Source organism: Monodelphis domestica, chromosome 2 (assembly GCF_027887165.1).
Source record: "Monodelphis domestica isolate mMonDom1 chromosome 2, mMonDom1.pri, whole genome shotgun sequence".
Classification (NCBI taxonomy): Eukaryota; Metazoa; Chordata; class Mammalia; order Didelphimorphia; family Didelphidae; genus Monodelphis; species Monodelphis domestica.
In genome coordinates this window covers 384,624,995-384,651,824 of record NC_077228.1, presented here as the reverse complement: position 1 = coordinate 384,651,824, position 26,830 = coordinate 384,624,995, and the positions used below count along the sequence as shown (strand labels likewise).

General features: G+C 36.0%; 1 protein-coding gene across 1 annotated transcript; it reads left to right on the top strand.

Moving 5' to 3' along the window:
* The first annotated feature begins 924 nt into the window (after positions 1-924).
* On the top strand, positions 925-26,600 carry GPRC6A (G protein-coupled receptor class C group 6 member A). Its single transcript, XM_007484467.2, has 6 exons — positions 925-1,119; positions 5,510-5,813; positions 7,840-8,667; positions 14,806-15,018; positions 19,554-19,677; positions 22,771-26,600. Exons 1-6 carry the CDS (start codon positions 926-928, stop codon positions 23,895-23,897), a joined length of 2,790 nt encoding a protein of 929 aa, XP_007484529.2. The 5' UTR covers position 925; the 3' UTR covers positions 23,898-26,600.
* The last annotated feature ends 230 nt before the right edge of the window (positions 26,601-26,830 follow it).

Genomic DNA, 26,830 nt, shown 5'->3' with positions numbered 1-26,830 from the left:
CTACCTAACCATTTTATTCATCTTTTGGCATCTTTGTTAATTTTCTGAATGTAAGATAAAACAGCAGAGGGTTTTTTATTTTCTTTTCTCTTATTATTAATTACTTGGAACAACTTTCATATAGTAGTCAAAAGTTTGAAATTCTTATTTTGAGAACTATTTTATCATGTCTTATGACCACTTATCTATTAAGAATTGGTTCTTGGTCTTACATCTTTATGTTAACTTCTTTTATCTTAGATATTAGACTCTTATTGGTGGTATTTGATGGAAAGATTCTTTCTTGCTAGTTAATGCTTTTCTATCTTAGTTAAAATGATTTGAGTAATGCAAAAGTTTTCCAATTTCCTGTATCTAAAATTTTCTACTTAAATTTTTTTGATCACCTCTATCTCTTGCCTGGTCAAGAATTTTTTCCCATTAATAGCTATGGAGAATATTTTATTTGTTTCTAATCTTTTAAGGCATAATTTTTAATATTTATATTTTCATCTTCAGTTTAATATGAGATATAGTAAATGAAACTGGCTTATTCAATCAGAAAGGAATATAATGCTGAACTTTGAGAGAAGTTATTTTATGTAGCTTGAGAAAGAACTCACATGTTTTTCTCAAAATGTTTACCTTTTTACTTCATGCAGTACAAATTATTTTGTGAAAGCAAGATATACCCAAAATCCTCCTATAAATTATTATTCCATATTTTTCTTCTCATTTTTGGTGTATGAGACAAACAATGTGAAAAAAAAATGAGTTCAGTTTCTACTCTCAGCAGGCATATGGGTAATTTAGTATGTCCACCTTTCAATTGTTTCCTATTCCTTCACTGGTGTTTACACATGAAATAAGACGTAGGTTGCTGGTCCTCCAGTGAGCTTAGTTGACTTCCAGGCATTCACTTAGAGGGAGCAAATGGAAGGGAAACATGACATTATTGAGAATACTATTTCCCTACTTTGTTACCATTTTTAATCTCTCCCAACCCTGCCAGATTCCTGATGATTTTGTGGCTGCGAGCTCTCCAGGACATATTGTAATTGGAGGTTTGTTTGCAGTTCATAACAAAATGATCCATTCAGAAGAATATCCCACAAGACCAGAAATCCAGACTTGTGAGGGGTGAGTAATGCCACAAAGAACACATATTAGATGTCAAGATTATGCCATGGGAGCTAGTCATGTAAATTGTTCCCTTTTACTCCTATTACCATCTAAATAGCTCTCATAAAATTGAAACCCATGAAGAACTTGATTTTAATGTTACATATGCTAGGTTGGTTATATGTATCCTGTGAGTCAGTGAGAAACTTTCAATGCTACAGAAATTTAAGGTATCCTCCAAAATTAGGAATAATTTATAACTTCAATTGACTCATTTTTTTAATTTTATTGAGCAAATGTTTTGAAAGGCTAAGATGATGAATGAGAAAATATAATAGCCCATCCCTTACATAAGTACATAGAGCATATTTGGTTCATCTGTAATTCCTAATGCTATTATGCTAGAATTGTGATACATATTTTTAGCATTTCTCAAAAGATGATTTTAAACTTTATTTAATAGGGAATAGGAAGCCACTAAATATTTTTGTATTTACCAAGGTTTATACAAAATTATAATTAGTCTGGCAGTAGTATATATGGATGGAGACAGAAAATGAGAATGGGAAGATCTGAAAGGAAGTTTTTGTAGTAGTAGTAGTAGTAGTAGTAGTACAGACAGGTGGTAAATAGAATCTCACTAGGAAGAAACAGTGAGAATAGAAAAGAAGGAATTAATGCAAGGTGCATCTAGGGGGGCAGTAGATAGATCATTGAACCTGAAGTCAGGCTATCTCATCTGCCTGAGTGCAAATCTGTCCTTAGATGCTTACTAGCTGTGTGACCTGAAGCAAGTCACTTAAATCTGTTTGCCTTAGTTTTCTCATCTGTAAAATGAGTTGGGGAAGGAAATGGCAAACCACCCCATTATCTCTGCTAAGAAAACCCCAAATGGGGTCACAAAGAATCAGACAGCTTTGAAACAAACTGAATAACAACAAAGTGATACAACAGGTACCACAGGATTAGAATTTACAGGCGTCAATGACTACTTGAACATGAGAGGTTGAGGAATATTAAAAAGTAAAACATAATCCAAGATTTTGAACATTAGAGTCTGAAGGAATGATGATGCTACTAACTAAAAGAATGAAATCAAAAGGAGAAACCACATGTTAAAAAGAAGCTTAATTTGGGGCATGCTGAAATTGAGGTACAGCTGGAGATGTCTTCTGATTAGCTGGTGTTGTGCCTGGTCCCAGAAGAAATGTTGGAGCCAGTATCTTCACATAGTTATGGTGGTTAAAGCTATGAGACTGAAGGAGATCACGTAGGGTGATACAGAGGGAAACAGAAAAGGGATATACTTGATAAAAGGACAAGAATCCAATGAAGGCAATTGAAAAGAAATTTGAAGTCACCCTCGGACTCTTCCCTTTTCCTTTCTCTACCACAGTCCCACATTGAATCTTTTTTGTCCAAATCTACTTTCACAACATCTCTCCCGTTTTCCCTTCTCTTCATTGATTTAGCCTCCACTGTAGTTCAGAACCTAACCAACCACCTCTTATGTGGACAACAGCCTCATAATTGAACTGCTGGTTTCCCATCTCTCTACTCTCCAATTCGCCTTCCACGAAACTGTCAAAATAACTTTTCTAAAAGTTCATATGTGATCATAATAACTCTCATGCTTATAGACTTTTCAGTGACAGCATAATGACCTGAAGATAAAATGGAAATTACTCTGTTTGGCATTTAAAACTTCATAATCTGGCTTTGACCTGTCTTTCCAAATTGATGTCATATGACTTCTCATCATGCACCCTTGATTTCCATTAAATAGAATCACTTGCTATTTGCATACATGACATTCTATCTCCTCTGTCTTTATCTTTAAACAGGCTGTTCCCTAGCTTGCAATGCTTCTATTTCTCACCCTAGTCCCTTGTCATCTCAGCTTTCTTCAAGGTTCTTCAAGGCTCCTCTCTAGTGCCATACTCTTCCTTTCCTGCACCTCTAGTTAGGATCCTTTTCCAAATTGCTTTACATTTACTTTGCATATGTTTAGTAGTATTTGTGTATATCAATAATGCTCTCCCTCCCTTCCCTTAAGGAATAGAATATAAATTCTTTGAGGGTAGTGGCTGTTTTGTTTTTGTATCCCAAGCCTGACACAACACTTTGCACACTAAATGAAAGCAAATTAAGTGCACTGACCTGAGAGATCTCTAGTAGCAGAGCTCTGTCCTTGGTCCTATTGTGTTCAATTTTTTTTTTTAATTAGTGACCTGGATAAAGACATAAAAAGCATGATTACCAAATAACTAAGTAATAATTGGGTAGATCTTGATTAATGAGTTGATTCTAATAAAATGACATGTAATGGAAATAATGGTTTTATTATATAATAACTAAATACATATAAGATATAGCAAGTCTGGCATAACAGAAGCTTTGAATGCTTAAAAATGTAATATGTTTCAGCATTATAATATGGATAACTAAAAAAACTAATGAAATCTAATTATAGCATAATGCTTAAAGTATGCCAAAGTAGCATGACCACATCAATTCTGTTGTATTTAGTTCAGCTCTGGTTTCCACATTTAAAGAGCATTGATAAACTTGAGATGTTTAACCTGAAGAACAATTGCAGAGAGAGGTGTAAAATCTTGCTAAGAATCACTTAAGCCAAGCATTACCTCCAACATGAATAACTCATCAAATACTTGAAGTGCTCTTATATAGGGGGGAAAAGGGCTTATTCTATGGGATTCTTTGGGTGTGAGGTGAGTAAATCAAGGGCTGATAGGCAAAAGTTTCAGGGAAGCAATTCAATTTTGACTCAATATATAAAAGAATTTATTCAAATATTAGAAATATTTTAAATGAAGTGGGAAATTATAGTAATTGCCCTATCACTTGGAAGTATTCAAGCTATGACTATATAATACATCAGCCATATCATGACACTTCCATCTCCTGAGGATTTTGAAGAGTGATTTCCCAGATGAAAGTTGTATTAAGTAAACCCTAAGATTCTGTGAGTGTCGGAATTCTGTCTGCCATCTGTTTCTCTCTCAATAAAAAAAAATACTAACTGAAAAGTAGACCTTAAGGATGTTTTTAGAATCAGCAGTCATTCCTTATTAATCTCTCTAAATAGTTTTTGATCTGCTAGCCCACTATTTAGATTCCCTTAGAATATAAATGTGTCTCCTAAGAAAAACTAGATATTCTCTAGACTGCCTTACCTTTTCCCAGCTATAGTTCAGAGAGAATGACCTCAGCTCCCCAGTGTCTTCTTGGTACCCAAAGAATAGTCAAAGTTTGCAGACATATTTAGCTGTCAGTGAGAGAGAAAGGAGTTGGTATTTTGCCAAAATGTCTGACTCTAAAGGGAAGAAGCACTTGAAACTTTACATCAAGATAAAGATGAAATGTTCATGTAATGTAACATCATGAAATGTAACATCAATGTATATGCTGAGTTTGTATGTTTTATGTTGTATTTATATGCATAAACATATGCACATATGTATTACAAATTTTTCTGAATTATAAATTCTCTGTAATTTTTAACCCTCTTAGAGTCTGCAAGAATGAAAGACTATGTCTTGAGAAAAATCCTGAAACTGTTATGGGACTTGATTTATAGACCAAATACAATCCTCATTTAACTTGTTTTAAAATGAACAATGAGTTCATTTTATCATCATGCTTCAAGTCTGGATGTACCAAAAATATAGACTGACTACATTTTTTAACATAAGCACTGCTAGTAAATGAAAAGGCAAGATTCAGGATAACCATATGGTATAGTTAGACTCCACACCCAATTGCCAACTATTTCAATACTTCCTTCATCCTAATCAGAAATAATTAAACAAATGGAAATTGCCTTCTGAGTCCCAGACTTAACTGTCACAGAGCATCAAAATGACAACTAAACACTTTACTCAATGAAAGGTCTTAGGTCCTCCCTCGCTCAATATTGTTATTATTTAACCTATACTTCTGAATGAACTTGATTGACTATTTTTCCAGCAAAAGGAAGATTAGAGCAACAAACTAGAATGGGAGTTCAGGTTGAGGAGCAGTCACAGTGACAGCTATGAGAAGAGGCAACTAATAGTGTTTGAACTGACAATCTGTCATCAGCTTCCTTTAGAACTTAGTTGTGTGTCTATGAAGCGAAAGAAATATTAAAAGGCAGACAATCATAAAGATGCCTCAAAGGCATCAAGAAAAAACTAAGTTTATAATCTCTGTTTCATAAGTCAGAGTGTGCACTAGAGAAATATTTCCACAAAAAATTACTCATATGAACAATGTTTGAAGAAATAGGCTTCAGTTATCTGTTATACAGAGCATTTCATTCCCCAAAGATCTCAGGGAAATGAGGCATCATTAGAGCTTATCAAAGTGTAATGTTCTATTTTTTAAAATACTTATTTTCTGGCAGCTTTGAAATCTCAATATTTCTTCAAGCTCTTGCCATGATACACAGCATTGAAATAATCAACAATTCCTCACTGTTACCTGGAGTTAAACTGGGGTATGAGATCTATGACACTTGCACTGAAGTCACAATAGCAATAGCAGCCACACTGAGGTTCCTTTCAAAATTCAACTGTACCCAAGACATCGTGGAGTTTCATTGTAACTATTCCAACTACACACCAAGAGTTAAAGCCGTCATAGGAACCAGTTACTCAGAAATAACTATTGCTGTTTCCAGAATGTTGAATTTACAGCTCATTCCACAGGTATGTCTTCTCTGAATCTGTCTTGCATTTCTATTTGCATCTATATTGATTAACACAATGTTATGTACTCACTGGGCACTTAATAAATACTTTTTTATTCATTTGTAGTTCACTTTTGAGCAGGGAGAGGGGGCCTGTGAAGAACCTAGGGAAATAAACCAACCAGTCTGAAATTAATTTTTGGATGGAAATTCTGGTTCCTCATTAGTTTAGAAAAGTATTTGTGTTGCCTTTGCACAATGTGGTAAAATGTTGGAAGACTGCTTTCAAGCAGACTTGGTCTCACTTCATGAGTTTGGATCTCAAATTGCCCGTGTAAAGAATGATGGGCATAAATTGGGTCTTCTAAGCTAAAATCCCTTCTACTCTATGGAAATTACACATAGCAAAGGTTTCTCTCACATCCAAGAGGCCAAGTAGCATGAAGTAAAGAGATCATAGAATTATGAAATGTAAAACAGGAAAGAACAATAAAATTCATGGATGTAAAATAGATTACACATAGAAGATGCTGAGAGTGCATCTGTTCTTGCAATTCCATGTTAAAATAGTCCTGGTCATAATTGGCCATAAATAGTTACTGCCATAATTAGGTCTTATGCCAAATTTTCTGTAAACTCATTTTCTTCCTCACTGTTTTTCCCTCTGGGCTTATAAGGAGATACTGCTTGTATGTTTCCAACCTCCTCCTCAGTAAAGTTTAGGAAATAAGCTTATATTCTAACCTTTTGCCCTTGTTTTCTACATCAAATATTTGCCATAGCTGCAAAGTCTCACTTCCAATAAGATTTGTCCCATGCTTGTTTTATGATCATACAAAATTCTTTAATAAACATAATAAGGGTTTGCTATTGTTGTCCACTAGTACTCTGGTTAATAATATCAAGTGAAGTAAAGAACAGAAAAACAGATAGGGGCAGCTAGGTAGCACAGTAGATACAGCTCCAAACCTGGATTCAAAAAATTCTGGCCTCAGACACTTCCTCACTTTGTGGCCCTGGGCAAGTCACTTAAATCCCATTTCCTAGCCCTTTCAGCTCTTCTGTTTTAGGATTGCAAGAAGATAAGGGTTTAAAATTTTTAAAAGCATATGCTCATCAAAAGTATTCATTATTACCATGGAGAATATCTAACAGAAAGTCCAAATGTATGAGGAACTACTAATAGATCACGAATTTACCTATATACTATTTGCTATGTATTAATTGCTTAAAATTCTAGAATATTGCAGAGTGTCCTAAATGAGAGAAACACTCAAGAGTTCAGCCATCAATCCTCAAAGAAAAAAAGGAATCATTATTATACAAACTATGATGTCCATTTATATAAATCATCTTTTGAGCTGATCAGTTCATCAATGCATGGAACTTAGTCAGAAATTGTAGGCAGACAATGAGGTGAGTCCAGAATTAAACAGAAGAGGGAGTGACAATAAAATCTGGCAATTGATATAGTAGTGAAGATGGGAGGGAATGTGGTGAAGTGGAAACAAGAGGGGATTTGGAGCAAAAGTCCTGGGACATAATCCCAACTCAATCACACACACCTAGAAGATTCCAGGCAAATTATTTAATCTCTCTGGGCTCAGTTTCCTCATTCATAAAATGAGGGGAGTATCATGTCCTTTCTAGCTCTAAGGCTATGATCCCATGACAATAGGCTAATATTAATTGTAACACTGATCCAAAATGGAGTTTCCATTAAAGGATTAATTGAAGTTAAAAGGAACTTGTAACCTAATTGGGGACAATGTTTTAGCCCACATAATCTTGCCAGAACAGATCAAAAAACAGAAATTTCATTAGATAATCATGTGCTGAATGCTATAGTCTCCAGACTCTGGCTGTAGTGGAAATTCAGAAAAGGGAACAATCAGTGAGGGTTGGGTTTAGTCAGGAAAAAAAGAACCTCCATAGAAGAGGTAAGCAGTTAAGATGAGGGTAAGTTAACATAGTTTCAGTCCATTTAACAGCCACTTGGGATTCACCATCCATCACTATAACTGATTTGTTTGGTCCACTTTCAGGTGAGCCATGCTTCCACAGCAGAAATCTTAAGTGATAAGATCCGCTTTCCTTCTTTCTTTCGAACTGCACCCAGTGACTTTTACCAAACCAAGGCCATGGCACACTTGATCCAGAAGTCTGGGTGGAACTGGATTGGCATCATTACCACTGATGATGACTATGGACGTTTGGCACTTGGCACATTTGGAATGCAAGCTTCAGCAAACAATGTATGCATTGCATTCAGGGAGATCCTCCCAGCTTTCCTCTCGGATAGTACCATTGAGGTCAAGATCAATCAGACTCTTGAAAAAATCATGGAGGAAAGCCATGTCAATGTCATTGTAGTATTTCTGAGGCAGTTCCATGTGTTTGACCTCTTTAATAAGGCCATCCAGAGGAATATAAATAAGGTCTGGATTGCCAGCGATACCTGGTCAGCAGCTGTCAAGATAAGTACCATTCCAAATGTCAAACGCATTGGCAAGGTGGTAGGGTTTGCATTTAAAAGTGGAAATATGTCCTCTTTCCATGACTTCCTCCAAAATATACACCTCTTATCTAATGAAAAAAACAAGCTATTAAGTGAATATATCATGCTCTTGTCATCTTGTTCACATGTTAAGGACAGTGATTTGAATTATTGTATTGCCAACCATTCCCAGGGAAATTGGGCCTACAAGATAGTAGAAAGCAACTTCTCCCTGAGAAATAACTTCTTATTGGATAATGCTGAGCCAGGTCCTGTCCACAGTCTTCAACTTGCCATATCTGCTCTTGCTTATGCCATTCGGGATCAATGCAGAGACCGAAATTGCCAGAATCCAACTGCATTTCATCCCTGGGAGGTATGTCCAATTCAATTACTTCACTGTTATTATTGCTTCTGTTTTTCTTCTTTGCTTCTTTATATTCTGAGTTTCTCTGGTCCTTTCTCCTTTCCCATTCAATGAAAGAGATATATTTGCACAGCTGAATAACCTACAGTTATCTTAGAGTTCTGCTTTTCCTCTAAGGATTAAAAGTGATATATGAATAGGGGCAAGGACTAGCCCTACAATTTCATTAGTATTGTGAACTCCTATGTGAGGAAGCACCCTCTACCAATGGAGTGGTAGGCATCTTTTCTGCAATCTTAAGAACTGCCTAAAGCATTGAGATTGACTTGCCCAGTGTTACCTAACCTGTGTGTGACAGTGATAAAACTTAATCTTAAGTCATCTTGGCTTTGAGGCCACAACGCTATCTATTATCTCACTGCTCTAAGAAAGGTATAATTTTTTAAAGAGAAATATAGTTGAGTAGTTTCCAAGATGGTTGTCATATTTATTCTAGTTTATCTTCAAATATGGGGGTGGTTATATAAAATGAGAAATTAAGAGATAGATTCAGAAAGTTACCTTCCAGTGCTCTTCTCATTAAAAGAATATGCTTCCTCTAGGGCCAATGAGTGACCCATGGTCTCAATCATATTGATAATCTGTCTGCTTGTGGCAAAAGTTCAATTCTGGATTCCCCGATTGAGTTTTGTCCCTTGTCTGTTGGCTGAGTTTCAGCAAGGAACTGTTATCTCTTTTTGTACTCAATTTCTCTCTGAATCATGAACCGCCCTCACAAAATACTGAGAGCCTACTAATAACTCCTATAGTTAATCACATGTATAATCACATGAGGTTCAGAGAGACTGAATGACTTGCCTACAGTCACACAGCTGCCAGTAAGTGTTCAGGCAAGATTGGAATATAGTTCTTCTCAAGTTCAATGCTCTATCTACTATGCTATCTCAAAAATGTAAATAAGCTATAAGATATATATGTAATCTGTTTTTCCTTGCTTTCTCTTCTAAAAGCATGTTGAGTCGGAAGGAATCCAAATAAAAATTTAATCAGATACTGAAACTCTCTCTTATTTTCTTAAATACATGCATAAGGAAGAGAAAGTAATTTGTATCTTTTAAAAATGAAAGCAATTTTGTCTAATATTTCCAGCAATATTTTTGGCTTTATTTGTATGTCTTGAGATAGAACATACTTGATAGAACATACCTTTCAGAAGGTTGAAAACACATCAGAGAAGATATATACTCTCTTTCCACCAGCACAGATCACATATCCCTTCTGCTGTGATAAACAGTCTTTATGACTTGCTGTGGCCAAAATAATTCATTATCTGTTGTCCAACTTTCTGACAATAAGCCCTTCCACACTTAGTCCCCTGCTGACTCTCCATCATCAGTCCATACTTGAAACCTTTCCAGTGTGGTAAGTCAAGTTAGCAAGCATCTATTAAACACTCTTTGCTTAATAATTCAGAATAAAAGTTTGGAATAAAAACATATATACAGTGTTTAAAGGTTTGCAAAGCACTTTATATGCATTATTGCAATTTATTCTCATAACAAAAGCTAAGGTCTAGTCAATCACCTTATTTCCCTTTCTGCCTCCCTCCTCTGCCCTCAAGCAATTTATGAATGCCAATGACTACCTATTACCTCTAGGATCAAATATAAATTCAAGTAGACATTTAAAACTCTTCACTGACAACCCTTTTCCTTTCACTCTATTCTTACATATAACACCCCACCATGCAACAATTCAGTCATTCTGGCTTACACTAATCTCCTACCTCTGGAGAGTACATTGCCCCCTATACCTAAAATGCTGCTCCTCCTCAGCTCCCTATGCCAGGATAATTCCTGGTTTTCTTCAAATCTCAACTCGAGTGCTCCCTTTCAAGGGACAAAAGTTCAAAACAATAATCAAGCCTTTGAAAGGAAAATAAGATATTTGACCTCAACTTGGAATGCCCAGGTACCCACAAGTGAATACACTTGTACTTTAGTATTTAAATTCAGTTTTTAAAACCCCAGACCAAGCATCCTCGTGTAGCAGTTTATAGAAATCAGGACTTCGAAGAGCCAAAGGAATCTTTATTTTTATTTAAAGGAAATTTTTAAAAAAAGAACTTTCTCAAAAGAAGTTATACCAACTGGTAAAGGATATAAGATATTATTGACTTTTCCATAAAGAAATATTTTGATGCTTGAAAGGAGTAGGAAAAGAACCTTGGTTTGACAAAAACTCTTTGAATATGTATATGAAGAAATAGTTTTCAGATGGAATTTGATCAGTTTGGACCAGAAAATAAACCATGACATAAATATAATGACTCAATTGCTTTGTAAATGCTGTAGGGTAATTCCTTTTTTGTAAGAAAGAACTTTTATTTATCATAAACTGAAGTATAAGTACAAACAAGTACTTTGTAAGTACAGTCTTGAGGTCACAAAATGAGATGGAAAGATATGTAAAGAACCTAGAGCTAGAACATTTTCATAGAGGTTGCTTTACGACCTCAGAGGGAAAATTAAAGGCATACAGGCAGGCAGGCAGGCAGGCAGAGAGACAAAGATCATATAATGTCTGAATTTTGATCTTTAACATTGATTTCTTAGGACATTTGTGGTTTTAGCATTTTGGTAAAAGGTGAGTCATTGAAGATGGGGGGGGAGGGACTCTTATCTAAGCCACTGATATATCAGAGATAGGAAAATGAGACGGAAGGAGAAAGAATCTTGAAAGTTCAAGAACCAGCAGGAAATCAAAAGCAGCTTTGTCTGAGATTTTTATTAAGTAGCTGCATCCAGAGGACAGTAGATAGAAGGCTTCAGCCACATGATTCTTCACTGGTGAAGAGAAGCACAATCTAACTGGATAGCTTCAATTTCAGAAACTATATTTCACTATCACTTCAAGTATGAGAGATAGGACATCTGATACACTTGTTGCCATTTGCTGCCCCCATCTGGTTTTATGACAAAAGGGAAAAAAGTGAAAGATTTTTCAGCCACTTTGCTGATTGGGTTAATTTGCTAATACATAATGCTGGTGAATAAGGAGCTGATTAGGTCTATCTGCCTTTCTCATAGAGTCATCTTGAGCTATTTGCTGTGAGTACTGTTAAACTAGACAACTCAACACCCTGTTTGTTTGGCTCACAAACAGCAGACTGATAGATAACTAGTTCTTTGGCTAAGAGTAACTGCTATCAAACTTCTCAAGGGTGATTGTAAGTTGAAAAAGCTTGTAAATACTAGATCAAGTTCAAATCTAGAAGAGAAAATTTATCCTACTGAAAAATGGTGACAACCAGCAGACACCAGAACGCATAACCTGAGAAGCAGTTCCAAGAGGTGCAGATATTCCTGAATGAACCAATAACATCAAAAGTCTGAAAGTCCTGAGTTATGAGCACATGGTTTTCCCTCTCTAGTATGCTTCCCTGATGAGTTCCAGTAAGTGTATGCTCACTCTCTCCCATAGATACGGAGTTCGTTGATAAGAGGATATGCATAACCCAGATTTATGCATCTATTGTGATGTAGTTATCATTCATGCTATTGTTTAATACATGAGTGTCTGTGGGTGTCATAATTATTTCTTTTGCCTCATCAATGTATAAATTGTTCTGTTTAAGACCTAAAAGTGTTATCATTGTGAGTATGCAGAAAGAGAAATGCATCAGTAGAGGCTCAAGAGTTAAAGGGATGTGTAGGGGAGATGCATTCCTTATTAATAGGAATATTCTGACTTTGAGAAAACTTGACTGTAACCACAAAGTGGTAGTCCTCTGAAACATAGACTTTGCCATGGTGAGAGTAAATTGGAGTAAATAAACCTGCCCAGAAAATAAAAGGATAAGAATATAGCTAGAGGTACAAGATGCTACACTGTGGATGGTGTGAGGTGTGAGGCTGGCCACCCCGCTTGAATGCAACACATCTATTTCTTCGTACAAATCATTGGTAAACATGTTGAACTGCTCAGAATCAATGTGAAATGCCCAGAGCATTTTACTAGAGACCTCTCCCCGTGTTAACATTGATGCATTATCATAACTGGTTGGATTCAGTGATTCAATTAGTACCTGAAATTAATTATTGTTTCTTTTAGGAAAGTTACAAATGTTGGGAAGAAAAAGCTACAAAAACTAAACCATTTATTGGTCAAGGGGTAAACGTACCACAGCAAATCACATACCAAACATTCGAATCTTCCTATCTATGGCATAATCTTTTTGGTTTTGAAATACATTGTCCAAGTGTTTAAATATGAAACCATAAATGTAAGGGGAAATAACTACCTATAATATCTAGGACATTAATGATCAGTATTTAGTATAAATAATATTTTATTATAGCTGATGATTAATATGTTTTGTTCACCTCAGTATTTTCCCTTGGGGAAAAAAAGCACATAATTCCTCTAGTTTATTTGTATTACATAAATGTTATCACTATTTATAGAACACACAGTAGTCAAATCTTTACTCCTTAAACCTAATTAAATTCAGGAAAAACAAATAACAATTACAGTCCAAACATAGGAGTGGAAAATGATATGATTAGTAAAGAATTAAGTCAGTGAACCTTGTATCTGTTTATTGTTTAAGAATGAAAAGGGAAGAAAACTCAGATTTTAGCATGAATATCGTATGCCTAGTATCAATTATTTTTTTTACTTTTGTCTCTTTTTTATTTGCTTGAATAAGATTTTGCCTCCTACTTCTGAAGAATAACTAGATCTATAAAAAGAAATGTTTACATTGGGACTAGTACCACAAGTCATGCCCTCCATTGGAGTGGGTGAGAAGATGGATAATTCCCTATTTTAACTATTTTTTCTTAACTAGGTACTAAGTTTCATTGTTTCTACTTTGCAGAAAGAACACAAGTACTGGCGGTGCTCTCTAAATTTGGCATCCTGGTGTCCTCAATTCAGTAGTTATGGGTCTGCATCTCATTTGATCATTTGTTCCTTTAGATTGGTACCAATAATGTCACACATCTACCCAGTGAGGAAATAGCTCAGAAATTCCAGAGAGCAGGGGTCCCCAATTTGCCCAAGCTCACAGCAAAGATCATTGGTGATAGTGTCCAGTCTATGTTTCTACACATGAGCCCTTAGCCCGCTGTTCTATAGTTTGTTGCTGTCTCGAGAGAGCTCTAATCAGTATGGCAGGCTTGGAGGTGGCTACATATTAAACTATTTGGAAGTAAAGCTATATTATAATCCTTCAATTTCTTTTTCTTCCCATATTGCTAAAGATAATATTTCTAGTACAATATTAAATAATAGTGGTGATAATGGGCATCCTTGCTTCACCTCTGATCTTACTGGGAAGGCTTCTAAGTTATCCCCATTGCAGATGATACTTAATGATGGTTTTAGGTAGATACTACGTATCATATTAAGGAAAAGCCCATTTATTCCTATGCTTTCTAATGTTTTTAATAAGAATGGGTGTTGTCTTTTGTCAAAGGCTTTTTATGCATCTATTGATTTCTATTAGTTTGGTTATTGATATAGTCAATATTATAATCAATAGTACCACAGATAGGGACTCACTCAAAATAGTCACATTCAATCATGCTGCTCACATTCTCTTTTATGCCTTTGTTTCAGAAGAACATGGTTTTGTGATCTTTAGGTAGGATTAAAGAGGATTTTTAAATTAATTATTGACAGGAAAAAATAGAATTTATTCATTTTCTCTATCTTACAGTAAAAAAATACTTTTTTAACAAAAATGGAAGATGGTATTGTACACCAATATAACCCCAGAAAGTACATTTATAATACTTTAATTTGAATACTTACAATGATAATCCACAACTATACAGTGCTTTAAGGTTAATAAACTGCTTCTCACATGACTACCACCCAGTGACATAGATAGTACATATAGTGCATAGTGTAATAGCAGGGGCACAATATAAGAGTGAATCAGGAGACCCTACATTTTATTTCAAACTCTACCACTAATTATCTCTGACCTTGGGCTAATTTTTTCACCTCTCTTGGCTTCCTTTTCTTCATCCTCTGAATCTAGCACCCTTTCCATGCCACACATTAAAAATATCTGATATCACATTGAGATCATGTATGTGTTAAATTGCTTTCTGGATTTTTTATGTTTTTGCATAGTTACTTGAAGCACTTAAAAATGTGACATTTACTGATGGCAAGAATGAATTTCAATTTGATTCACAAGGGGACATTAACACTGGATATGATGTTCTGCTTTGGAAGGAAGTCGATGGGCGCATGACCATTATCACCATGGCTGAATATGATCTAGAAAAAGATGATTTCATTTTTAAAGATAATGGAACTGAAAAGGAATTCAGGAATCTAAAGGTACTTTAATACTACCCTGCACCAAAACACCCATTAGTCTGGGTACATGCCTAATAAATCTGAGTATGAGAAGGTTTTAAATGACATTCCTTCATTAACGTTCCCATCATGACATTGCAATAGAAAAATGGTGTTTTCTTTAAAGAATAATAGTAACAATAATAATGATAATCGATCAATATTATTCCACAAAGTTTACAAAGTGCTTTATATGAATAAAAGAAAAAGCATTTTTAATCACTATCCTATGTGGCAAGCACTATGCTAAGTGAAGGGGATGCAAATGTAAAAGACAACCCCTGTGCTCAAGAAGCTTATATTCAAATAGAGGGAAACATACAGATAGTTGGGGAAAAGGGAGAAGAGTTTGGCCAGGAAGGGATGTTTTAGTTTTAGATATCTGGATGATGAGAAAAAACATAAGGGAATTGATTAATAACCCCTCCCAGTAACACAGTTTCAGAACTGGAAAGCAAGGAGAATGGAGTGGAAAAGATACTGCCAAAGCAGAGTTGGGCAGATGAAAAGGAGCCTAGAGTGATGCGTAGATTTGGTTAAGTAAAGGGTAACTAAAAAATTGGCCATAGGACCCACTCACCAATCACTCATCATCTCATTTAAACCCTAATAACAACTCTGTGATGTAGATTCTACAAGTAGGTACCATCATCTCTATTTTACATGTGTGAAAACTAAGGCTCAGAGATATTAAATGCCCACAGGTCTTCCTGACTCCAAACCTTTAAGAAAAATAAGTCATAATACTGATATTGTGTTTTTCTTGTCAAAACTTGCATTTCAGAAGAGGGTCAGGAGCTGACACTGAAAAGATATTTGATTCATTCATTCACCAAACATTTATTGTTTTTAGCTCAAATTAGAGGCATACTTAGATTTGATCAAAGGAAAAAATTCTCAACTATGAATTATCCCCAAGTAGAATGGGATACCCTAGCAATCTTCAAAGAATGGACAAAATGACTACTTATCAGGTATGTTACATAGTGGAATTTTTACTAAGATTACTGATACAGGTAGAGGATAGAGCTCTGGACCAGGGGTCATGAAAACCTAAGTTCAAATGTAGCCTCAGGCAAATCATTTAATTTGTCAACCTCTGAAATAATATAAAGCACTTTAAAAACACTTTTCCAACCTTATGATGTTATTTAAATGTTAGTTCTTGTTATTAATATACAAGTTGGCCTAGAGGGGTAAAAGAGGTCCCTTCCAAATCAGTCTGTATACTTCCAAATGACTGGTCTTTATTGTGATTTTTCTGATAATCATAGCAGCCATGCCAAATACATAGTGATTTATTTCAATGACCAAGAAACCACCAGGTAAATTCATTATGTCTTTGTAAGCATCTTTTGACCCTTTTTCTTACGGCACATAGTTGAATTCTCTAACTTTTTCTAGAAAAATAATCTATCCTTAACTCCCCTGAAATGTTAAGATCACTGGGTAAATGAGAGGCAGAGGTGAAATTGTCATGGATGGTGCTTCTGACAATGGCTATGTGGGGGTCACAGTGCATTGTGCATCCCTATTGGAGCAAACGATCTATCTAGTGGTGGTAGCCACTTTGAGGAAGAAGCATAGCAGTATCTTTTCTCCCTGCTCTAAAGCTTTTTCTCTTCTTCCTCATCCTCATAAACATATCTTTAAACCACAAACAGGGATGAGGCAATATCTACAAATTTTTGTTCCATGGATTGGTATGGCCAACAAATTTCACACCAGTTAGCTAACCTAAAGGTAATAAGCCTCTCTATATTTAACTAGGCTGGACCTTGGAGAACAAACATAGTCTATTGCTGAGGATATACTTAAAGTTTCTCCAGCATGATTGAATCTGTCCAAACATATGCTTTCCTGGCAGAGTCTTCAAGAATTGAGGCTCACTTCCACAGCACCATGAAACATTAGAATAGTAACTATTTAGTATCAACTGTCAATCTTTATCAACTAGTTGGGCAGTCAAAATGCCACCAAAACATGTTGAATGATAAACGCAAGGATGGGGTAGAGAGAAGCCTAGATTCATCTCCTTCATGATATTTCACACTGGCTAATAGAAAAATTATTTTCTCTTTCCTAAGTATACAATACCTGGATGACACGTTAGATTAAAATTTTATTGTGGGTAATCCTCAAATCAAATAACCCACAACATAGATAATCCAGCATTTATCATAACTGTGTTTAAATCACAAAAGAGATTGTCAGCACAAGGGCACCACATCAAGAAGTCATTCAAATTCCAGGCACATTTGGGGGTACTTAGGTGGTCCAGTGGATAGAGAGCCAGGCCTAGAGACAGGAAGTTCTGAGTTCAAGTCTGATCTCAGATACTTCCTGTCTATGTGACCCTGGAAAAATCACTTAACTTTCATTGCCTAAGCTTTACCACTCTTAATCTATCTGCCTTAGAACTGACACAGTATTGATTCTAAGACATGAGATGATTTTTTTTTTAAATCTAGGCACATTTATCCTATACTCAGGTCACTTTCTTCTCTACATTAAAACAGATGTGTAGGACAATGAAATGGCTTCAGTCTTGAATTTTTTCTAGTAGTGTTATGACCTCAGCAACAAAAATCTCCATATAGCCTTGAAAAAAGTTTTATTTAACCTCTTGACACTATTTTCAAGTTAAAATAAGTAAGCTGAGATTGATCTGTCTTATAGCAAGTGTCATAATATAGCTGTAAAAGTCAAAGAATTGGTAGCATAGAGCAAGTGCCCTATGCACTGAGAAATCTAATTATATCAAATTCAACAGGGATAAATTCTTATGCAAGTCTTAAAAAGTCAACTTTACATATATAAGATGGAAGATGTATAGTAAGTAGTTTGTCTAAAAAAGATTTAGGAGTTTAAGTGGACAAAAAGATCAATATGAGTTTGCAACAAAATGGGAGATCCAATGAAATTAATGTGAACTATCATCGTGGAATATCCAAATTTAGAAATACCTCTTCCTCCTCCTCCTTTTCTTCTTACTCTTCTTTCTTCCTGAATTTGTAATTTCATTGGTTTAGGGGAGGGCTGGTATAGAAACCAACACAGATCAGCAACTCAACTCTAATAATCTTTTAACAGTTTCCTGAGACACTGTGTGGTCAAGTAACTTGTCCATGGCCACATAGGTGGTATGAATCAAAGGTAAGGCTTGAACCCATATGTTCCTGACCCCAAAGCTAGGCCTTTATTCTTTAGACTAGACCATTCTACCTCTCTGTGCCAGAGACAATATCATAAATTTAAGCATCTTGCCCAAAGACACACAGCTGGGACTGCTGAACTGAGCTCTCTTGTGCCTGAACTGGGATAGGAACCAGCATCTTCAAACTCCAAAACCAGACAACTCACTTTGCATGTTTAAATATTATTTATGTCTTAAGGATTGGGAGCATAATTTTTAAAAGATCTCTATCTTAAACCTAGAGGGAGATATTTTCACCACTTTAATCTTGACCATTTTCAAAGACTCATCAGATTTATACAAACTATATCTTCAAAAATCTTCTCCCCTCCCTTTACCCCAGAAAGGAGAATCTCCAGCATAGGAGTTTTTAACTGTTGTTGTATAACACGTATCCCTTCTCAGTATATTGTTTTTAAATAATTGAATGAAATACCAAATTTCAGTTAGAGGTTAAGAAAAATGAAGATGTAATTTCTGCCCACCCTGCTCAAGTTTAGACACCCTCTGAAATCTATCCATAGCCCCATTAGGGCTAAGAATCCCTGATCTCCAGGGTACCCCATACATCAAAATAACTTGCAGGAACTAGAAAGCATCTGAGAGGTCATTTTGTCCAACCACCACCTCCTTTTTCAGATGCTGAAACCAAAGTCAAAGTGGGTTAACTGACTTGTTGACAGTCACAGAGATGGTCTGTACCAGAGAGAGGAATTTATGTCCTATGACTATTCCTTCCACTGTCCCAGTGGAAGAGATGAATCTAGGGTCTGCATTCTACTTCCATCTCTGCCTACTCTCCATTTGTTTTAGTTGTTTTTCAATCATGTTCAAATCTTCATGACCCCTTCTGGGGTCATGGTTTTCTTGGCCAAGATGGAGTGGTTGGTTTGCCATTTCCTTCTCTAGCTCATTTTATAGATAAGAAAACTGAGGCAAATAGGATTAAGTGACTTGCCTAGGGTCACACAATTAGTAGTATCAGAGGTTGGATTTCAACTCAATTCTTCTTGACTCCAAGCTAGGCACTCTATCCATTGTAACATCTAGCTGCCCTTATTTCTCTGCATATTTAAAACCTTTTCAAGAAATTAACAATTATACAAATACACACAGTTTAAAATATTTAAGACTGGATTTCTCCTTAAAAAAAAAACCTTCTCTGATATTTTATTTGTTTTAGCTTTTTAACCTTGTTTTCAGTCTTCTAGTTGTCATGAAATTGATATAAACACATGTATCTAAATGTCTTTCCAAGAATTTACATTTACATTGTAAGTTAAAACACTGAAAGTATTTGTTTTCATTCCAATTTTCCTAGAAAATTCAATCTAAATGTTCGAGGGAATGCACTCCAGGTCAGATGAAGAAAACCACCCAAAGCCCGCACACATGCTGTTACGAATGTGTAAGCTGCCCTGAAAATTATTACACCAATCAGACAGGTAAGTAAAACATGTCCACTATCCAAAGACTCAACCTATACCACTCTTTTCGAGTCTGACATTTTCTATTGTGTCCTTCCAGATTCTCACAGGACTCTTGCTGAGTCTGTTTTCCCTCAGTCATATCTTTCTTTCAGAAAAAAGTGGCGACATACCCAGTTAAGGGAAAAGTCTCGAAAAATATACCTGCCAAGTCAAGATGTCAAAGGGGGATAATAACAGCCCCTGTGTCACAACAGAGGATAATAAGATAATAAATATCCTTAAAGTACCTTGAGAGCCTTAAATCATTGTATTAAAGTTAGCTATTATTATTGTTAAAATAGTTGTTATTATGCCCTGAATGGCAGGACTAACTGAGCACAAGAACAGCCCAGAGACACCTGGATGTAGCAAGCAGGTATATGTGGGTGATCTTATCAATATCCCCAACCAGTGGTAAAAAAATTAAGACATGAAAGAAGGAACTCTCAATGGGGACAAGGAGGTTGACTCCTGATAGCAGAGAGTTGCTAGTAACTTATTGTTTGTCATTCCTATCTTTAATAATATCATAGTGATCAGACCAGAGAGCAAATTAAAGGATTAGAGAGGTCAGCAGCCATCAGAGCCCTAAAAGGGCAAGACTTCCTGATCCTAGAAGCTGAACCTTGGAGAGGAGTTCTTGATTATCTTGCCACCCATTGGGGCCTCTTTGTAATGGCAACATAGCCTCAGAGCCGAGAGATGGATAAGACCTGGAGAGATAATATGACCTGGGCTACACTTACTTTTATGCAAGAGAACATCAAAATCAATCCAGTTTCTTCTTAAGGAGGTCTCTCCCAGGGTTTTTGTGAGACTCAAATGAGATAATATTTGTAAAGTGTTTGCAAACTGTAAAGCAGCATAAAAATGCTATTTTTATATGTTTAAATAACTTCTTGTAACTGCTTTAGGATCTCTTCCCTTTTTTATTTTTTTTCTATCTTTTTTTCCCATTTTTTATTGTCATGCAAAACACACTTCCACAATGGTCACTATTGTAAGAGCAAACTCATACATAACCAAAACTCCAAAATAAAATCACAAATACACTGATGTGAAAGATTATTCCAGTAGTTCTTTCTCTGAAGGTTCTTCCCTTTTCTTACAATATAAAATTGCAACATATTTCACATTCCACCATTTCAATTCCCTCTAATTCACTTCAATAAATATTTAAGTGCTACTAATAAGTACAAGACAAGATCGCCCAGGTCCAAAGATCTATCCTCTGTAGTAGATGTGTCAACCACAGAGTTTGACTATGAACCCATAACACTCCCTTGTATAGCCTAAACAGTATAAAAACTGCATAAAAATGTAATTGGGAAATATTTAACTAAGTAAAAATACAATTATGTATATGCATATATATGTCTTAAAATTAAGTCAATATGCATCAATAAGGACAACCAAACACAAGTTGTGGGTCCTGCTTCTATTTATTTGAGGCCACAGCTCAACATCAATGAAAGAACTTTGGGTAAGTATCCACTAAAACTTCATTGGAAGCCTCCTTTTGTCATTGGAATTGAACTTGGGCTCTCAAAGGCCATACCAGTGGAATAAAACCTCCTTTAATTCCTATCAGACTAGAAAGGCAACAAGCACAGATGTGGTCTACAGATGTAGCTGTATTGTTGGAGGACTAGTCCAACTAAGTTTAAAGATATTCTTCACTAGGTTAACCACTAGGAAAAGAATTTTTCAGCCACAGTAACCCAAGAAGGCTGTCAACTGTGCTGTAGAGGTTATAATCTGCATTGATGGAATTTGATGAAATCACAGATTCATGAAGCCCTGAGAAAAGAAGGCGATTATAAGGAGCAAGAAAGCTCATTTCCTTTTCTTTGTTAATGAGATTGGTTTTCTGTTTTGGAAAAGATGGGAATAGAAATTACTTGCATTGAATACCCTGATACCAGAATACAATGAAATCTGTAATGTTAATTCTGGTGCCTGGGATTCTGATATTTTTAAAATGACTCCATTTCCAGTATATAGAAGGATCTATGAGAGACAGTTTTGGCATAGGAGATAATAGAGTTGACCTCAGGGTCAAGAATACCCTAGTTCAAGTCCCACCTCTGACAGACACGGAATTCTCAATTAACATTTCAGTGCTCTAAATAACTCTCTAAGACTGTTTCTTTTTTCTTCTTCTTTTTTTTGACTGTAGTTTCAAAAAAAGTACAGACAATTATTGGTAGAGAGAGAATTTCTTCACTGGAAGTTCCCTGTACAATGAAATCATAGGTCCAGTCCCCATCCCTGTCCCCTGATAAATAGTCTAACCTAGAGATGACCACTGTACCACCAGAGAAGGATCACCAGCACTTTCTAAGGTGGTCTAACATAGTTCCTCTGTTTTCCAAACTACACAGTAGCTAATAATAATAGCTAGTATTAATAGAATGCACTGTTTGCAAAATGCATTACATGTTGTTTCATTTTATTCTCACAACAACCCTGTGAAGTAGATGTTATTTTTATCCTCATTTTACAGTTGCGGAAATCAAGGCAGGCAGAGACTTAGTGACTTCTCTAGTCACTTAATCATAGCAAATAAATATCTGAGGAATGATTTGAACTTGGGCTTTCCTGAGGTCCAGTCTATCACTCTATCCATCTAGCTGCCTCTATATCCATCATTATTATTCATCCAAAAGAAACCAGATCCTCTGCAAATATATTCCTTCTTGGAAAACTCTCTAGGTTCCTTCTTCTTATCTTCTTTCCTGAGTCTTGGGTACTCTGTTACCGTGAATACAAAAGTATGTGTTTCCCTACACATATATATATACTTTGTCCCTAAATCCCACCTAAGTCTTTATCACTCTACTTCCATATTTACTTCTTTGTCTCTTCCCTCAGCTGGTTCCTTCTCTTTCTCTCTCTGTAAGAACACTAAATACTTTTATATTTAGACCTTCTTGACCACTGTCTATGTCTAAACGGTGTTCTTTCATGTTAGAGTCAGAACCATCCAAATAATTCTTTACAATGCCCCAGCCTCTCCTACCAATGGCCACTTGGATTCTTACAGACCCACTGCCTTCTCTTTCATAGATATGGATTATTGCCTGTTGTGTGACAATAAGACCCACTGGGCCCCAGTAAATAGTACTGTTTGCTTTGAGAAAGAAGTTGAGTATCTCAACTGGAATGACTGGTTCGCCATTATGCTCCTGACCCTCTCAACACTGGGGATCATCTGCACTTTTGCAGTTGGAATAATATTTACTAGAAACCTGAATACCCCTGTGGTAAAGTCCTCTGGAGGCCTGATCATCTGCTATGTGATTCTCCTCTGCCACTTCTTCAACTTTGTCAGCACGAGCCTTTTTGTGGGAGAGCCACAAGACTTCAAGTGTAAAACCAGGCAGACCCTCTTTGGCATGAGCTTTGCCCTATGCATCTCCTGCATCCTGACAAAATCCCTGAAAATTCTTCTAGCCTTCAGCTTTGAACCCAGATTGCAAAAGTGTCTGAAGCGCCTTTACAAGCCCATACCCATCATAGTGATTTGCACAGGGATTCAGATGATCATCTGTACAATATGGCTCCTATTTGCTGCGCCTTTTGTGGAGGAGAATTTCTCCATACCCCGAGTTATTATCTTGGAGTGCGATGAGGGCTCCATCATGGCCTTGGGCACCATGCTAAGCTACATAGCTATCCTGGCATTCATTTGCTTCATATCTGCCTTTAAAGGCAGAAAGTTGCCAGCAAATTACAATGAGGCTAAGTTCATAACATTTGGCATGCTCATTTACTTCATTTCATGGATAATATTTATCCCCGTTTATGCCACAACTTTTGGCAAATACCTACCAGCTGTGGAGATCATTGTCATTTTAATATCTAACTATGGAATTCTGTGTTGCACATTTTTTCCTAAATGTTACATCATTCTCTGTAAGCAGGAGACCAATACAAAATCTGCCTTCCTCAAGACTTTGTATACATACTCTTCCCAAAGTGCATGCAGCCTTAATGTAAGTCATATTTCATTGGATTCTGGACCCAGTGAAGACTCTCTTCCTAACCAGAACTTCCATTGCAAGACTCCAGGTACATCTGAGCAAGGCAAGGTCAGCCAGGCACAAATGGCTAAGCATGTACAATCTCCAAGGAAAAGAACTGCTAAAAATATGATTGGAATACTCCCAAGAAAAAGGACATCAAGCATATGAATGAAGAACTCCTCAGTGCATCAATGAATGCTTCCAGGGAAGAAGAGCAATAGCATTTGAGGTCAGGAGTCACCATTGCCTAATTCTTTCCCTGAGCCTTTCCATATCAAAATTATCATCAAAGATAAACTCACACTCTCTTCATAGCACTGAATTGTTGTAGCCCCAAACCTTCTTGGCCTCTTTTAGAGATTTGGCTTATTCTTAAGTGAAACTCCAGGGTGGGCCCTTCCAGATTCTTCACTGTAGCTCTCTTTGGGACTGATTCATTACCATTCGATCCACAACAGAAGTAATTAATGAAGAAAAAGTAAATTATTCATACTTGCCTGAAACAACAAATATTTTTCATCTCCTTCAAAATGTGGAAAGTGATTTTTTTTATTTTGATTTTGTCTGGCTTTTTTGTTTTGAGACTGGGTCTTCCTATATTATCTAGGATAGAATCAACTTTTCCACTTAAATCTTCATGCACAAGTGTCTTTGTGCACAAAAACGCACAAAGACAATCGTCATCCTTGGTTACCAAGAGACTACTACTACTATAAGATAGAATTGCAGCAGCTATTCATGGTCCAATTCCACTTCTGATCTGAATAAAAGTTCTATTCCTCTCCTTAGGCAAGCTAGTGGCCCTCTGCTCTTCAGGGCTTAACAGAATGGCCCCAAACATAGCGTGGACACCTGATCAGCTTTGCCTAATGCAGTTCAGAATTCCAAAGCTCATGATCCACCAGAATGAGCCTCCCCAATAGCAAGAATTAGAGCTATGTCCCCCCACACCTAGCAGAGAACAACTTGTATAAAAAATGTCTATTTTTGGTTCTGGCTTTCTATGCTCTGTTGCAAAGCATGTGTTCATTTTGGAAACAGTTCTGTGATGAAAACCAAAGGACAAACTAATAAAACATATCTAAGGCTGTCAGTTTTGAGAGTTGCTCAGAAGAACTTGTAAAAAATGGGATAAATGTTAAATATGAGTTAAGACAATTAAGAATTGACTAAGAGTTAAAGGTGCAGGGAAGGAAAAATTCTGTGAGAGAAAAACTAATTGGAAAGTATAGATGTTGACACATCATCTCAATCATCAACCTCAAGAATCCCACTTAACAGTACACAGTGTAATTTGGTTAAAGTAATATCCCTCCTCAAGAATCTTCAGTGACTCCCTGTTTCCTCTAGAAAAAAGACAAATTCCTTGAAATTCTGAAAAATCCTCAGCTTGACAGTTAAAGCTTTTCAAAATCTGACTTAAGAATATCATTCCAGGCTATCACAAAGTCCATGTTCCAAGCAAATTGGTGACTTCTTGTTTTATTTTTTTATCTTAAATTTAAACTTTTCATTTGCATGCATTAATCATCCTTACACACAAACATTTCAGTACTTAAAGACAGACAAGAAAAAAAGATAATATGACAAAGCAAACTGTTGTATGCAGATTATTTTAAAGAAATATATATAATAAAGAAATATAGAGAGAGTACATATATAAAGGAAATTTAATAAGATATTGACAAAATTGTTCTATTTGTGGTTTCCATACTTTTTTGTTTTCTTCTATACCTTTATTTTTGTTTAAACCCTTATCTTATTAAAATCGATATCAGTATTGATTACAAGGCAGAAGAGCAGCAAGGTCTAGGCAAATCGAGTTAAGTGATTTGCCCAGAGTCATACAACTAGGAAGCATCTGAGGCCAGATTTGAAAGCAGGTCCTCTCAACTCCAGATCTGGCTCTCTACCCACTGAACCAACTAGCTGTCCTCTTCTGTATATTAAAAAATATTTTTAATATATTTACTGATTATCTTTTTGCATCACCAACATATCCCACTCCATAGAAGACTTGCTTTGTAACAAATATGTATAGGGCAACAAAATAAGATTGGTCTAAATCCACATACAGTTCCTGAACTCTGCCTTCTATCTCTCACCTTCAATTCATTTGTGTAGGTTTTTCCCTGTGACTCTACTGCATTTCCTTCTCTCTCTGCCTTCTATGAGCTCCATCCTTCTGAAGCTTCTGTTCAGGTGTTAATACTTTCCTCTTCCTCCTTGTATGGACACACATCTCTCTCAACAGAATGTAAGTTCCTTACTCTTGTAAGATTTTTTGTTCTATCTCCAATGCCTTATTAAGAGTAAAAGTTTAATAAATGCTTGCTGGATTTGGATTATATTAAAATGGCTTTTTGCTTGTCTATTACTTTCTCTGAAAAGCTAAAACAGGCCTTATATACACTAATAATACTGTATGAGGATAGAAATCGCATTTTATGTAAATGTCATGACTTTCCTGATGACTAGCATAGTATTTTACACAAAATAGGCATCAACCAATGTTTGTTGAATGAATGAAATCACTAAGAAACTGTTGAATTTACTTATAAAATAAATTCACAGAAATAAATACCATTGCTGCTGTTGAAATTTTACCTGAGATAGATTTGCCTATCCTCATAGGCCAAATGTTATAAGTTAAGAATAGGATTCTGTCTCTTATTTCTTAAAAATGTGGGTTTTCATCTTAAGAACACATGAACAAAAAACACCAATGGAAAACCTGTGGATTAAGGCTATATTGCCTATCCAAATCTTTGGGGGAAAGGAAGGAAGGAAGGGGAGGAGGGAGAAAATAAGCACTTATTAAGCACCATCTCTGTGCCAATCACCATGCTAAGAACTTTAGATATATCTCATTTTCTCCTCAGTCTTAGGAAGTAGACGCTATTATTATCTCAATTTTACAGTGGTATCCTTTAAAACCCCTAATATAGTGTCCTGAAATTTAATTCAGCAACTATTGTTATTGTTGCACATCACAATAAATACATATTAATTGATTACATTGTATTACTCATTAGGATAATGAGGTGGCTCCTGGAGCTAGGCCTGGAATCAGGAAGATTTGAGTTCAAATATGGCCTTTT